The sequence below is a fragment of the Genypterus blacodes genome, unplaced genomic scaffold (assembly GCF_046128005.1).
Source record: "Genypterus blacodes isolate CSIRO-AG114 ecotype Tasmania unplaced genomic scaffold, CSIRO-AGI_Gbla_v1 ptg000028l_1, whole genome shotgun sequence".
In the NCBI taxonomy this organism is placed as follows: domain Eukaryota; kingdom Metazoa; phylum Chordata; class Actinopteri; order Ophidiiformes; family Ophidiidae; genus Genypterus; species Genypterus blacodes.
In genome coordinates, this window is record NW_027466841.1 from 2,946,333 (window position 1) to 2,960,893 (window position 14,561).

At 43.6% G+C, this 14,561-nt stretch overlaps 3 protein-coding genes across 4 annotated transcripts; all 3 read right to left on the minus strand.

Annotated features, from left to right (window-relative positions):
• Nucleotides 1–274: 274 nt before the first annotated feature.
• Nucleotides 275–9,672, minus strand: tyk2 (tyrosine kinase 2). Of its 2 annotated transcripts, XM_076144065.1 has the most exons (24): nucleotides 9,071–9,672; nucleotides 8,541–8,743; nucleotides 8,316–8,439; nucleotides 8,091–8,223; nucleotides 7,736–7,899; nucleotides 7,267–7,651; nucleotides 6,984–7,169; nucleotides 6,038–6,195; nucleotides 5,827–5,944; nucleotides 5,515–5,698; nucleotides 5,292–5,407; nucleotides 5,025–5,195; nucleotides 4,850–4,937; nucleotides 4,515–4,642; nucleotides 3,921–4,056; nucleotides 3,393–3,544; nucleotides 3,125–3,272; nucleotides 2,946–3,031; nucleotides 2,534–2,723; nucleotides 2,173–2,291; nucleotides 1,883–2,055; nucleotides 1,664–1,781; nucleotides 1,442–1,552; nucleotides 275–1,352 (listed from the first exon to the last, which is right to left on the minus strand). In XM_076144065.1, the coding sequence occupies exons 1-24, from the start codon at nucleotides 9,076–9,078 to the stop codon at nucleotides 1,209–1,211; spliced, it is 3,543 nt and encodes a 1,180-aa protein (XP_076000180.1). In that variant the 5' UTR covers nucleotides 9,079–9,672; the 3' UTR covers nucleotides 275–1,208. The 2 variants fall into 2 exon arrangements, with proteins under 2 accessions (XP_076000180.1, XP_076000179.1); XM_076144064.1 differs by having other exon boundaries at nucleotides 2,946–3,272.
• A 112-nt stretch (nucleotides 9,673–9,784) lies between these two features.
• LOC142993383 (hsp90 co-chaperone Cdc37-like) lies at nucleotides 9,785–13,106 on the minus strand. Its single transcript, XM_076144066.1, has 9 exons — nucleotides 13,014–13,106; nucleotides 12,720–12,842; nucleotides 11,524–11,805; nucleotides 11,220–11,325; nucleotides 11,021–11,136; nucleotides 10,779–10,901; nucleotides 10,508–10,690; nucleotides 10,361–10,432; nucleotides 9,785–10,196 (listed from the first exon to the last, which is right to left on the minus strand). The coding sequence occupies exons 2-9, from the start codon at nucleotides 12,825–12,827 to the stop codon at nucleotides 10,056–10,058; spliced, it is 1,131 nt and encodes a 376-aa protein (XP_076000181.1). The 5' UTR covers nucleotides 12,828–12,842; nucleotides 13,014–13,106; the 3' UTR covers nucleotides 9,785–10,055.
• Nucleotides 12,803–14,392, minus strand: cmc4 (C-x(9)-C motif containing 4 homolog (S. cerevisiae)). Its single transcript, XM_076144067.1, has 3 exons — nucleotides 14,275–14,392; nucleotides 14,108–14,167; nucleotides 12,803–14,026 (listed from the first exon to the last, which is right to left on the minus strand). The coding sequence occupies exons 2-3, from the start codon at nucleotides 14,163–14,165 to the stop codon at nucleotides 13,881–13,883; spliced, it is 204 nt and encodes a 67-aa protein (XP_076000182.1). The 5' UTR covers nucleotides 14,166–14,167; nucleotides 14,275–14,392; the 3' UTR covers nucleotides 12,803–13,880.
• Between the last annotated feature and the right edge of the window lie 169 nt (nucleotides 14,393–14,561).

The window sequence follows — 14,561 nt, forward strand, 5'->3', positions numbered from 1 at the left end:
GTCCAGATAGGCACGAATAACGTACGAAGGCCGGGGGGGGGGGGGCGGAGCTTCGGGAGTTCTCTTCTTACAAAACAAGTGCAGCTGAAATGAGGCGTGTGTGATTGAGCTCACCGCTCTCCATAGTGGCCCAACAGTTTACTCATCTATTTATTTATATTTAAAACAACGCTTAAAACGTGCAGGTGTCTGCCACAATTGCAATGTCTTTGATTCAGCTGACATTTGAGCCAAGCAAAAGTGACACACGTTGATAAGCTCATGTGCACAGATTTATTTCTGGTATTTTGCAATAAAAGGACATTTAAGATGAGGTTATTATTTCAGTGAGCATTGTATGAAAGGGTTAAGTCGAAAAATGGTATTTTATTTAATTATAGATTCTTTTGGTTTATATACAGGACAAAACATGTACACAAATGAAACAAAAAACAAGGTAATGATGCAATGTTATAGGAATTCTAACAAAGTATACTGATATATGCAAATATATATATATTGTCAAAGACATCAGTTGTGGATAATGGTTGCTCAATCTATATCTTTTTCCCCATAATGTGGTGAATACCATCTAAAAGTAATTAAGCCATCATTTAGTTCACATTTGTGTTAATGTTAAGTGCTTCCATCTACAAAAGGTCTATGCTAGACTGATACATAACTGAAGGCAGCAGGCTTTGCGCAGCAGAAAACAGTTTTGGCTTGCATGTAATACATACTGTTACAATAGTAGCAAAGTGATGATGTGTACATAAGCAGGGGCCTGTACTACCAAGGCACATCAGCAGATCTCTGCCTTGTTGCGGATGCTGGCTTGATAAAATCAGAACCAGTGCGCAATCAGGCTTGACTGGTATTACTTGACTGGTATCATGACGGGAGTAATTACCAGACTTTGCTCACGCCGGCTTTGGCATCGTGCAAGCTCCCATAAAAGAGGGAAGGACTGTTAAGACTGCAAAGACTAGAGACTATAGGAAAATTGCGGAACAGTTGCGTGCAGCACATGTATTTCACGTCAGAGCAGTGTGTGTATTGTCCTATTTTTATTATTCTATGTGTAGTATATTGAGACATTCCTGTTAAATGCACTTTAAAAAAAAGTTGGATCATTACTGGAGTGTCATTACTGTATCTTGCTGATTGAATATAATTGACCCCTTCACCTGGCTTCATAGTACAGACCCCACATCTTCAGAGGGCTCCAATCAACAAATTTGGGCCAAGGAGAAATTCATATTAGACTGCCAGTCGTATGAGTGGCGGATTTCCTCAATCTTTTCAATGAGGGACTTGAATGATGGCCGTTGTGCAGGGTCAGCATTCCAGCAGTGATCCATCAATACCTTCACCTGTTAAAAAACAATGTCAGTAAGGAAAAACAAACTTTTGGAAAAGTGAAACGGGACATAATATAATAATAAATCTAATGCTGTCATACTTCGTGTGGGCAGTCCCGGGGGCAAGGCAATCTCCTCTGCTTCTCCAACAGCTTTATGAGGAACATCACAGTCATCTGTCCTTGGACCTGTCCCATCATTTCAACAAACTTCTACGAAAAACAAAGTAGAGTGTATTTCACAATTAAAACAGATTCCAGATTTACTAAATAACATGGACATGCACGTTAAAGCTCATAGTTAAAAAGCCAGTGATGACGTACTGTTGGAGGGCTTTGTCCGGTGTCACAGCGGGTCAGGATCTCATACAGCGTAACGCCAAAGGACCAAATGTCAGAGGAAAAGGAAAACTTACTCTCCTTCAAGCACTCGATGGCATACCTACACAGAAAGAGGAAGAAAATAACAGTTCAGTGTTCGGCATCTAGGAACAAAGCATTTAAAGCATCAGAGAAGCATATTCCAGCGCTGCATGGACTAACCAATACACCGGACTGTCTCCATCTTCACGGACACGGTAGTAGATCTCTCCTTCGGGGATGTATTTTGTCAGACCAAAGTCTCCAATCTTTACCAGTGAGTGATTCTCCACTAAGACATTCCGGGCAGCAAGGTCTCGATGGATGTATCGCTTCAAGTGTAAGTACTCCATCCCCTTTTTCGAGATAATAGTAACACAACAAGAGGACGAGAGAAGTGAATCAATGAGTGAGGGGGCATTAAAGTGATAACGCACATGATTAGCAGAAACTGGAAAAACATCTAAACTCACTTGACAGATCTGCTGGGCAAAGAGAAGGCACTGGGGCACACCGATCTTATGTTTGGGAAGATACTCTCGCAGACTCCCCATAGGAAGGTACTCCATTATTAGTTGAACCACTTGGCCTCCTGCCAGTGAACAACACAGCAGAAAGCAATGAAACACTACTTTACAGCCTGTACAAAATGTTGTGCTTCCAACAGGGCATCACATTAATTCAGAGGAACAGCAGGTACCAAAATGATCCATTCCCAGAATTACTTTCTGAGCACAAGCAAACTAATAGAGAGGTGCTGACCAAGCAAATGCTGTGTGTTCATGTACTTCAGACAGATGGCCCAGAGAAGCCCGATGACAGCTGAGGACTCACCCAGCTCAGTGCAACAGCCTTTGTACTTGACAATGTTGCTGTGATAGAGGGACTTCAGGATCTCAATCTCTTTAATCCAACCATCAGTAACATGGCCCCCCTCTTGTTTCAAAGCCTTCACCGCCACACGCTCTCCTGTGTTATCGTTGGCCGGATCATACAGGTAGAGTGTCACTTTCCCAAAGTGACCCTGAAGACGGCACAAAATTAGTATTTGTTTGAGGATAAAGACTTCGAGCCTTCATTCATACGTTTAATACTAAAGATGCCTTGTATGCGGGTTGAGAGCCACTATTTCATGCAGTTTAGCTGGAGTTGTACAGAAAAAACGGTTTGTTTACAGACTTTGATAGTGCTCACTGGTCATAGGGGAAAAGTAACACATAACTGATGATGTGATATAAGAACTTACCTCTCCTAAGTCCTGCATCCATTTCAGATAGCGTTTCAGGAACACGCTGGGGTCGGAGTCAGGGGGAGTCTCATTGGGTGACATATCTGGGATTGAGCACACACGCCAAACATCAGTCAGCAAAAACCCTAATAAGCTTTGGAGGATATAGAAATTAAAAAGTGCAAGTAAATACCAACCTATAGTGGATTCAGTGAGCTCTCTGAGGATAATGCGGAAAGAGGGCCTCTCCACAGCTTCGTAGGTCAAACACATGCTGATGAAGCTAGCCAGCTCCTGGGAGGATGGCTCAGCTAGGCGACCCTTTAGCTGGTAAAAGCGTTCCTTCTGCCAAAAGGAAAGGAAAACATTCAAGGTTTACACAGAGATTTGAATGAATACAATGAACAGGGACGGCTCGTGGCTGTCGGATGGGCACTAAGGGTTATAGCAGTATATTGGAACTACCTCAGGCAAAGTGCTGCCACTTAAGGGAAGGTCACCATTGTTGCAGATTTCCAGCAGGGTGACACCAAAGCTCCACTGATCGGAAGCATCCCCGATGGGTGCTCCGCTGTCGACGCACTCGGGGGCGATCCAGGGGATTCGCTCAAGACGCTCTGCAGTGTGGAGACATAACAAAGTGAATAGTGTTCATTCAAACTACTCTTCTCTTTCCTGTTTTTTGAGTGTATTCAACATTAACTAAAGCAACTAAAGCAACCAAACAAATGTATTTGCATCCAAAATAACACTCACCAGGATCGATACATTATAGTTACTTGTTTTACTGGAGGGTTTTTACTTTGGACAACTTAAAAATACAGAGCAACCATGAAAGTAAAAGACAACAGGAAATGGGTCACGGGAAGTGGTTGATGAGGTTTCCTGCTTCACTGATTAAAATACAAATAAGGCAGCGAGTACACAAAGTACAGAAAAGCTGAAGTTTCTTGTGCGGTTGAGGCGTGTTATGAGGCGGCTGCTGGTGCTGACCTTCTCTTGAAAGTACATTCATCGCAATTCCTGGATCGCTCAGTTTGACGAAGGGAGTGGTACCAGCTTCCAGCCCACGCCGTGCCACCAGGATGTTCTTAGCACACACATTTCCATGAACAAGCCGTTTGGTCTCCTGCCATGACCAAAATGATTCGGATATTAAGTCAACATACAAAGATTTTAAACACCACAATGGTCAGAGTGTACAAGATAACTGCACTCATAATGATAATATTAGACTTATGAACTTATTCTCAACTTATTAACCCTTCTGAATACATTGTAGGGTTACAGTTCTGTCATCACAATATTTGAGCTGTTCATATCTTAACTTGCAGAATTCAAGTTAAAGTGCGGTCGGACAGATTGAGTAATTTCCTGCCCAAGTGTAGCAGCTCTGACTAAACACTGGTGTGGTTCACACTAGCTGCTGGAGACAGTGGAGACATCAGACAAAAAGACCAACCATCAATCCCCCAAACAAATTATTTCATCCATTTGTTCTATAGAAAAATAATGGGGGTGTCTTTAAAAATAAGAATATATGGAGAACAGCGGTGCAATTAGTGGCATACAAGAGGGTGAACTCACAAGGTAGCTTAGTGCACTGGCAAGCTGCTGTGCAACAATGAACTTCCATTGAGGAGTCACTGATGCTTTTTCCCTGCGAAGGAAAACATCCAATGGACCAAACTCCACAAATTCTTCCACCATGATATCTGTACAGAAAGCACATGTGGGAGTTAACCTCATTGGCATCATAAGTAAAATGTTCTATGCATCTTCTTTACAGTAGAAAATGTGAGTGTCAGAGGTTTAACTACACACACTGTTCCAAAGTGTGACAGGGGAAGTATCAATAGAGGAACTCAAACACCGCAATGTAGAAGTGAGACATTCAAGGTGAGTTGTGTTGCTTCTCTTACTTTCAGATCCTTTGACAGACACTCCGTGCACAAACACCAGGTGATTGTGGGAAACCTGACTCATAAGACTTGCAGTTTCAAAAAATGCCTAGGAACAGAGAAAACAAACACTAAAGGACAAGTGCAAAAACACATGGATATTCTTAGTGGAGAGTTGCCTCGTATGTATGCTTACTAATGCAGTATCTTTGTGGCCTTGGTCGAGAATCTTGAGAACCACTTTGATCCCTTTGCGAGCAGCGCAGTTATTGTTGAACTCATCGTCTTCCTCATTCTCTTCTCCGTCCCATGTCTGCAGACGTCCTGAGTAAATGTTGGTCCAGGTCCCACGACCCAAATGCTGTTCCTGCTCAATAACACAACATCCACCAGATCAGTCAAAGAAGCAAAAACATAAACCTGGTCAGCAGGAATAATGTAGATGATTGTATGGAGGTGACACCTGAATGATCTCTCTGTCCTTGATCTGGTGGAAGCGTAACTGGGTCATGTTCAAAGACAGGGAGTTAGGATGAGGTTGATCTAAACCTTGCCTCATCACCAGAAGGTTGGACTGCTCTGAATCACACAAACACATTGATTTCAAAATACACTGAAAGACTGTATTTTACGGTATATACCGCAAAGAATGAGGCCAAAGGGGAACTAGATAGACAAACACAAACCTGTTGCTTTGGGCAGGCAGCATTTCCGGACAATAAAGTTGTCTGCACCAGACCGGAGCACAAAGGACTTGAGACTGTCTGTGAGCTCCTTCACACTGGAGAACTCTCGGTCCCAGCCCTCCAGACAGAAAGCTGAACCTTTATGATGGATCCTAAACTGCTTGTGACTCTGTGCCGCGCCATTCTGTGAGAGAGAGAGAGAGAGACACACACACACACACACACACACACACACACACACACACACACACACTTGTAATTTCGGACCAATCTAGCGCCACAGTAATGGTCAGATAAGAATGTAAGAATTACCTCGTTACTGTTCAGGATAGCCAGTATGATGCGCTGATAGTCAAAAGCACTCCACCGTACGAGGAAAGCTCCCTCCTCTGCTGCCTCCTTTTTCAGCCTCAGTAGCACAAAATCATCACTGGAAACATACCAGAGGTGTGATATAATGCAATGTGTTTCATTATAGCCTGTGTGTGTGCGCTCATGTGCATGTGTAAGGGGAAAAACTCACTGCATAGGGCCATGCAGTCCATTTGCTTCACTCAGCACTACCCTTGGGGGAGCCACATCATGACAAAGATAGTGGTGGGCGTCTGCAGTCAGCCGGTAGTATCCATCTATGAGGGAGATGAAGGAATGGGCCTCCTGGATGGAGCTCATCTGAACCTCCTACATACAGAAACACCACCAGCTTACAATCACTACTCCCACATACAGACACATACAAATTCAAAACATATTCAAATGCCCAAAGCATACAAAAACCCAAAGCCCATAGAAGCGCAAACACACAGCATAAAACTGGAGAGAATAGAATGTGTCTGCTTTAGAGGGTGTAAAGAACAATGATAATGATGTGGACAAATGGACAACAGCAATGTACAGAGGGAAAGTATTCAGTCCCCTTCCATTCTTGCAATGCTCAGCTGTAGGAAGAGTCTTACTGCTGCCTAACATCTTCCATCTCAGAGCTCTCCAGGCAACTCCTTTGACCTCATGACTCTAAAATGGCCTTATATAGACCTGTGTGCCTTTCAATCATGTCCAAGCAATTCAATTTACCACAGGTGGCCTCCAAACAAGGTGTAGAAACATCTGATACCTCAAATTATCGACAATAATTGGACACCGCTAAGCTTAACTTAAGTTTCACTGGGAAAACTTCTGAACAATTATATCAATATGACAATTCTCTATTTTATTTTTGATAAATAAGCATATTTTTTTAATTTTGTTTTTGCTTTGTCATAACAGGATATTGGCTGTAGATTTCTGTGTGTAAACATGAATTTGGAAGCGCTATAAAACAATCAAATGTGAAAAAATGGAAGTAGGGGTCTGAACACTTTGTACGCTGTATATCAACTAAGACTAATGTATTATAATTAGACTACATTCAACAATTGAATTAGTGCATTACAGCTTTTACCAAAAAAATAATAAACAAGTGCACTCACCATGCAGTGATTGTCCTGAGTACTAATGGACACATTAGCTCCAGTGATGGCAATATGAATTATTTCAGGGAAATCACAGAAGGAGGTCCATTCATTAGGAGTGTTAGCGTTTGGTTGGCTGGACTGTTGTTTTGTTTTTCTCGTGGAGCCCGTGTAATCGTTCCTGAAGTAACTGTTTGCCTTAGCCTAGGGAAAGACATTAGATGCATAAAAAACAAATCCACACTACCAGAAAATACATCATCAGCTTCATAATATGTACAGTGATTACGTTCTTATTTACCTTTTGACCAGACACTTTCCTCCATTGGATCCCTTTGGTACCCGACACAATTATTTCGTGAGTGGCCGGAGCTCTAAAGTCATCTTCCGAATCACCGTGTGCATGCGTAGTGCTGAGGTAAGAGCTGCTGCTGCCCCCGCCGCCATCTTCCCTCAGTTTCAGATGTGGCACAGGGAAGATCTCGGTGCCAAAGCGCGGTGCCAAATTCTCAAGCGTAGAGACGTATTTATACATGATCTCCTCAGAGCTAAAACGTCCCGTATCCACTGTGTGATGTTGGAAGGAGCGCACAAAGTCTGCAAACACACGTTGGATCCTGATTTTGGTCAGGAAGTTGTCTTTGGAAATGTGCTTGGCGAAAGACTTTGGAATGCAGCGTAGAAAGCTGAAAGAGACAAATTGTAATGCACTATCAATTAACCAAGGAATCAAATGTAAAGATTGAGCCTATTTGGTGTCTCAACTATACCTGACTTTTTTGGACACCTCTTGTAAGGTACAGTTTGTGTGCATCGCCTGGTGTAAGAGATGAAGAACAGCCATTCCTAGGCTCTCGTTTTTGAAGCGACTTTGCTCGTCCTCTGACTGTACCTCTTCCATTGGAACTACTTCATTCACAAATTCATATTTAGCCTATTGGAGACACACAGGGGTGTAACATTACACATATAACGTAAACGTTTTGTTTTCATCAAAACATTTGTACATAATAACAGAGGTGGCTAGATCAGATGTCACTTAATATTCATTTTGTCTGTCATGGGACCACAGCGTAGCCTAACAGTTTGAAAACAAATTCCTATAGAATTTGCACATAAACAAACCTGGGAGAACAGGTACTCCAATGAGGTAATTTCAAACAGAGGGGAACCCCCACGGTTTGTCCCAGAGCGCAGAGCATAACGGCACACAGTCGACTCCCTTTCATTCAGCCCATGCCAGTTCCGAAAGTAAAACCTGAGGGGAAGAAGGGAACAGTGTGTATACCAAACTCTCAGTGCCTAAGATCTGCCCGACCATTGTGGAATCACAGTGCAACACTTGCTGACCTCATACGGTAGTGAAGTACATGATGGGCGTTCTCTTCTGGTCTGAACGTGTGGTTTGGGCTGTGCCAGGAGCAGGTGTCAGGATTGTAGAGAGCAAATAAAACATGAAACAGAGGCGTGATCCCTGAGGAGAGACACGGAGGTTACACACGCTCACAACCAAACACGACTCCAGCAGGTGAGAATACTTACACATCAGCAGTGATGCAGTGTGTGCGGACTCACCTACAGTCTCGGCAGCAGAGATGCACAGCTGCTCTGCTGTGACCACTCCATCTGTGTGGGTCAGGTATCGATCCCCTTCCTTAGTCCAGAACAGGTACACATGAATGCCTTCACCCTGAGGAGGCTCACACACACCTGGGAACGCCCCCGACTTTGTACTCTTGGACCACCTGCTTCTGGACATGGCTGGGACAGCTGAGTAACTGATGAAACACATACACACAAATTACACTCATGTGTAAATAAGGCCAGAATTAAATATAAAATGAACATACTTCATCAGAACAGAGTGACACCGCTTGTTTTCAATGAGCCGCTCTTTTATAAGAACACATTTCTCAAAGGCCTTCCGGGTTACTTCCTGTCTATTGTTTTTCAGTATTTACGACAGCAACGCTTTGGGGCGCTGAAGCAGAATAACACAAGATAAAATGTACATACGTCCAACTAACATGCACGTCCTCGTCGTATATCGAGAGAAATACGTCAACAACATCTTTCTGTAAACTTCACACAGCGCGTTCCAGTACCTTGCCATCTAACGACGGGCGGTGGCGGTGACGACCTGTTGTAGAAACGGTTTAGAAAAGTCTTGAAGAGAAGCGGCCGGTCATTCCTCGGGTGTCTCCCTTGCGTGAATCCCCCATCGCCTGTCACGACTCACATGAAACTGCGTGGAAACAACCGCTGTTCCCCGAAACCAACGTGACCACGCCCTCCATTCAGCGCGCGCACGTACACAGTGTGCTCGCTCGCGCTCACACGCCTAGTCTCGTCTCTTTATAGCTCACGTACACACACATAGACACAAACACATACACACACACACAGGCACGCACGGACGGAAATAACGTCATCGTTTATGAAGCTAGTGCAGGATTCTGTCACAATCCGGTATTCTCAAGAAATTTGCTTCACTCAGTTCTCCTTCATGATGTAACCCTTTAGTTGAAGTGTCGGTGAACACCTTCGGCTACAGTTAAGTGTTAAGTGTTTAATACTGCAAAACATGTTATTTCCCAGAATAGGCTCTTCTGACCTGTAACTCTGATTTGAATGCTCCTCACCCTCCCACTTGCTGCTTTCTTAGACATAACCAGTGATGTCAGCTGACGAGTTGGGGCTGCTGAATGTTGCGTACGGGTTGTTGCTCTATCCCAGCAGAGTAACATATTGCCAACTACATGGATGCGTTTCCTTGACAATACATACACACAAACACACAAAGAGGCTGGTATACTATATAGGCATAAATGTAAGAATACAGCTTTACTAGTGTCCAAACAAATAAAAGACTTAAGAAACACAAGCTGCAATATCAATTCCAAGCAGGCCTTAATGATGCAACATTGTTGTGCAGTTACGTGAATGCTATGACAAATCCCTACAGCCGGAGCTATACATCTTTGAGAATTTTCATTGTTCATGACTGGCAGCAAACTAGTCATACACATAGTAGAGTCACAATACAGTGAATACATTTGTAAAATTAACAAACATGAAGATCAAAGTTGGTCATTCCTTTTGAGTTTCTTCTGGCTCCTGTTTCACCTCCTCATAGGTGCCATCGTCCCCTTTCTCGTCGCCGTCATCCGTCTTGGAGTTGGGGACCCACAGCCCTGACTCTATGCATCGCTTCATGTGAATCTTTGCCTCCTACATGGTATCACACAATCACAATTATTAACTGAAGTCAAACTCGGATACCAGATAACCACACATTTATACATGCATTGTATAACTAACATGGATTCCTTACAGCTTCTATTGTACACATCAGCTACAAACAATGCCTGACCAAGATGTAAACATGAACCTACCGTTGGATCCATTTTGCTAATAGCTTCTTGTAGCATTTGAATGTCCTTCTCATCAAAGCATTTCTGCATCTCCTGCAATTGAGAATATAACTCAGCGTGGCATCAAAGGAAAATGGCTGAATGCTGTGGGCGCTGAACAGGACTTACAGCTGGCAGGGTCTCGTATACTTCAACTGGATCGAGCCCTCCGGGTCCTAAGCGCTTTTCTCGCTCCTCTTCCTCGTACTCCTTCATGGCCTTTTCTATGCGGATCTTTGCCCTGCCACGAACGCGCTCCTTGAATGACTCCAGTTCATCGTTGAAAGCCTCCTGGTACTGCTGGTCTGCCGTCTGCATCGTTATGAATCCAGTGAACAGTTGCGTGAGCTAGTTAATGACCCTAATGTACTTTCTGAATCATATTGCGTTTGAAAATCACCTTAATCTTGGCAAAGAACTGACGGAAGCAGCCGCGGGGGTCCACCTTGAGGCTCTTTGCCAACTCCAGAATGAACTGCATGACGATGGTCTGATGAGCCACTTGCTCCATCAATGCATGTTTCTGTGGGGAAGATTTGTATGCAGTTGAATCTAACATTTTGACAGACAACTGAACATATACAATATAAGATGATAACTGTGATGCAGAAAATTTGATCTGCGGCCTGTTGGAACTTCTACCTCCTCAACTTCAAGGTCAATGCACATGATGACCAGGTAGTTTGCAGTTTCTTCACACACTAGATGCGTGTTGTCGGAAAGGTACTTCTGGCTGTCGTCCCAACGCCGCAACATGCCTGAAATGAGAGTACGGATGAAGGGCCTGAAACACCTTACAACATCCTGGAACATGCAGTAAAGAATGAAACGTGACTCTAACCAAAATGTTTGATCTCCTTCTCATATTTCTCCACAAAGGTCTTATGCTTCTGCTCCTTCTCTTCTTCAGTCTCATCGCCAGTTTCTGGTTTGACATTGACGACGCTCTATGGACGACACAGGGGCAAACAATGATCATGAGACTCCTGTGAATTGTGAATCATGGATAATGAAATTAAAAACACCATGTTGTCCAGGTGTCAAATCATATTTTAGAGTATCACCAATAAACAAGGGGACAAATGTAAGAAACTTCAGATTTCGCAAGGGAATGTATCACCCTCCCTTTCCTTAATCCGTCCTACCTTGCTGAATCCGTCCCTGCTGAGCGTGTCCACGTTCCACGGCATCTTCTTCTCATCCCGGCGATGCTCGACCAGCTTCTTCTCCATCTCCCGCTCCTCCTTTTTAATTTTCTTTTCGTCTGCCTGGGCTTTGCTTAGATCTGCTTTGGTTTCATTGGCTGTTGAGATAGTCAACTCTTTCGTCTTCTTCTGTGCTTCTGCCAGCTTACGGCGGCTATCATTGAGCGCCTTCTCTAGATCCTCCCCTTTCTTTTGATACTCTTCCATACGATCCACACGTGCCTGATGGGCAGATACATCATCATTCAGTTACAATTACAGTTATAAGAGTTACGTGAGGGTCACACTATTTTAAACAGTTGCTGTGTCTCAATTCAGGCTGACAACAATGATCAAAATCAAAAGATCCTCCAAATGCATCCAGTTGTGACTGAAAAGGGGTGAGCTGCTTCCTTTTCCAGAGTATTCCCCAGTATGAATGCAAACGACCTCTGCAAAATGAATTTACTGCACTGGTCAATAGTTTAACTGAGCAGTCAGGCAACGGTTGTCGACCTCAGTAGAAGGAGTGTGGACTGGCAGCTGGACAGTTGCCAGTTTGCCTCCGGAGCAAGGCTTGAGGAAGGCTTGAGGAAGGCTTGAGGCCCTTAAGCAAGGCACCGAACTAGTAAACTTCTCCAGGCACGGCATCAGGGCTGCCGTGTGCTGACCCCTCTGAAATGCATGTGTGCGTGTTGTGAAATGTAAGAGGGCTGAGGTGTTTGCATGTGAATATCTTCATCAGTCAGAAATATGCAACAATGTTCATATCTGCTAAGTATTTGTGTTACAGTGATCAAACAATGGCACATCTATAACTTGTACCAATCTAGCTGATGGAAAAGCGACTGTATGATGTCACAGCTAAATCAAAGCGGGTGCACTGGTGTCAGGTGTCCATTATGGGTCAATCACAGTCCATGATGGAAACTGGGGAAACATGAGCATCCAGAGTCACCTTCGCTGCTCACGGTCTGTCCCCGAGTACCAACAGATAGGAGTTCACCAAACGTCACTTTATCTATTTCTATTCAATTGCAATTGAATTCTGTCGAAGGTAAAACAGATTTGATTTAAACTACCAGGAAACGGCGAAGAGATGGAAGTGGACTTGAAGTGGATATTAAAACGTCGCATGTTATATATTACATACGTACCTGGTGTCTCCATCTGAACAGACTGGGTGTGTCGATGTTTGGGTGTGTATCGTCTTCATCATCTGACACCTCGATGTGGTCCCACACGCTGTAGTCTATCCCAGACATTATGCTAGTGAGGAACTAAAGCACAGCGTTAGCGTCAACTGTTACCCGACTGAGTTAGTGGGTTGAAAGTAGCTAACCACAATCTTTACTTCAAAAGAAATGCATAAGAAGCGCCTACTGGTCGGCGATGTAAACGTTATATATTGTACAATGAGGCGCGTTTGACACAGATTGAGGTAAACCTACCTAGCGTGTGCTAGCCAGACTGCTAGTTTCTAGAAAGAATTGCTGCAAATTTCCTCTGACGTCAGCACGTCGCCCCAACCGCACAGACGTAAGGCGCGCGAGAGCAGCTTCCGCTACGCTCTGCTCGTTTAAATAACAGCACGCGCCTCGTCTCTCTTTACTCTTATCCCCTTTTATTTATTTAGATTTTTTAAACGAAGACCGTGACTGTAAAACGGCGTGTTTTAAATTATGCATTAGCTAATTTATTATTCTATTTTATATATTTTTCTTATGAATGGTTAAGTTAATGGAGTCTTACAGGAAACCAAGGCACAGAGACTTCATATCAACCTCGTCTCGCTTCACTCTTCAGCAGAGATGTGTTGCGTCCTTTAAATGTTTAATCAGTCTCATCACTGTTAGTTCGATGACACCACTTTGTTTCTTTAATGACACCCATTTTTTGTTTGATGACATCACTTTTGTTTATTTATGTATCCTTAAGAGTTCGGCGCTGGTCTAAGCTTCCGTTTCCTGACCGTACGTTTGACTTTATAATGTATTCTTTTCGAATGAAACATTTTAATTTTTCGTCGTGAGAAACGCTGTTTGGCAGATTTACGCAATAAGTGGCACATTTATTCTGGAGAAGAAGCAAGACGGGAAACTACAAGCATAATGATGAAACAGTATGATTTGCATATTACAGAGCTTCTAATCTACACAGTAAAGTGACCCAATTGACAGTAAATGTAAATGTAGAGTTCTTATATAGCTGATTTAAATATATACCGAAAGATGTGTGCAAATAGTGGCGCTTCTTCTCTTTGAACATTGATACAATATCACATCTATGTAAGTTGTTATTACAGTAGGCTTCAGTGTCTATGTGGCGCTGTGGTTCTCTTCCGCAGGTTTGGGCTCCGTGGTGAAGCCCGAGCAGCACACGGAGCTCCCGGCGGCCTGCGCCTCACAGCAGCGCCGCATGGCCCGGATCACGTCCTCACACATGCTCTCCATGTATTTATTAGCTGCAGCAGAGGAAAGCGGGTTAACTGACATATCTGTGATGTACAAACACGGTGTTGTGTGTCAGTGAAGGCACCGTGCACCTTGTAAACACGTCTGGATTGCGCATGCCTGCTTCTGACACGGATCCTTCTGTGGCATGTCTGAAAGAGAGCACACGCGTCCATTATGTTACAATTATCCAATATTGTCTCGTACTGAGGGACATTCATGTTAGTGCCTCTATTACTGACACCAGCCCGGCTCCCACCTTCGTCAGCTCCGGGTTGTTGGCAACAGCATTAAGTCCTACATTGAGGTCATGGACGTAAGCTAAGCTAACGTTAGCCGTCAGTGGCGCCTCCTCCAATGCAATGTTTTTGTCACGTGACGTGTCGGTAGCCAATCAAATAATCGGTGAAAACTCCAAACAAAGCGACAGCGATATCTGGTGGCTATAGTCCACCACGCAAGTGTGTCAAAAGGCAAATGATTTACGTTAAATTATTGAAATGTATAATTATCATGGTCATTATTATATAAAGAAGACGAATTCTA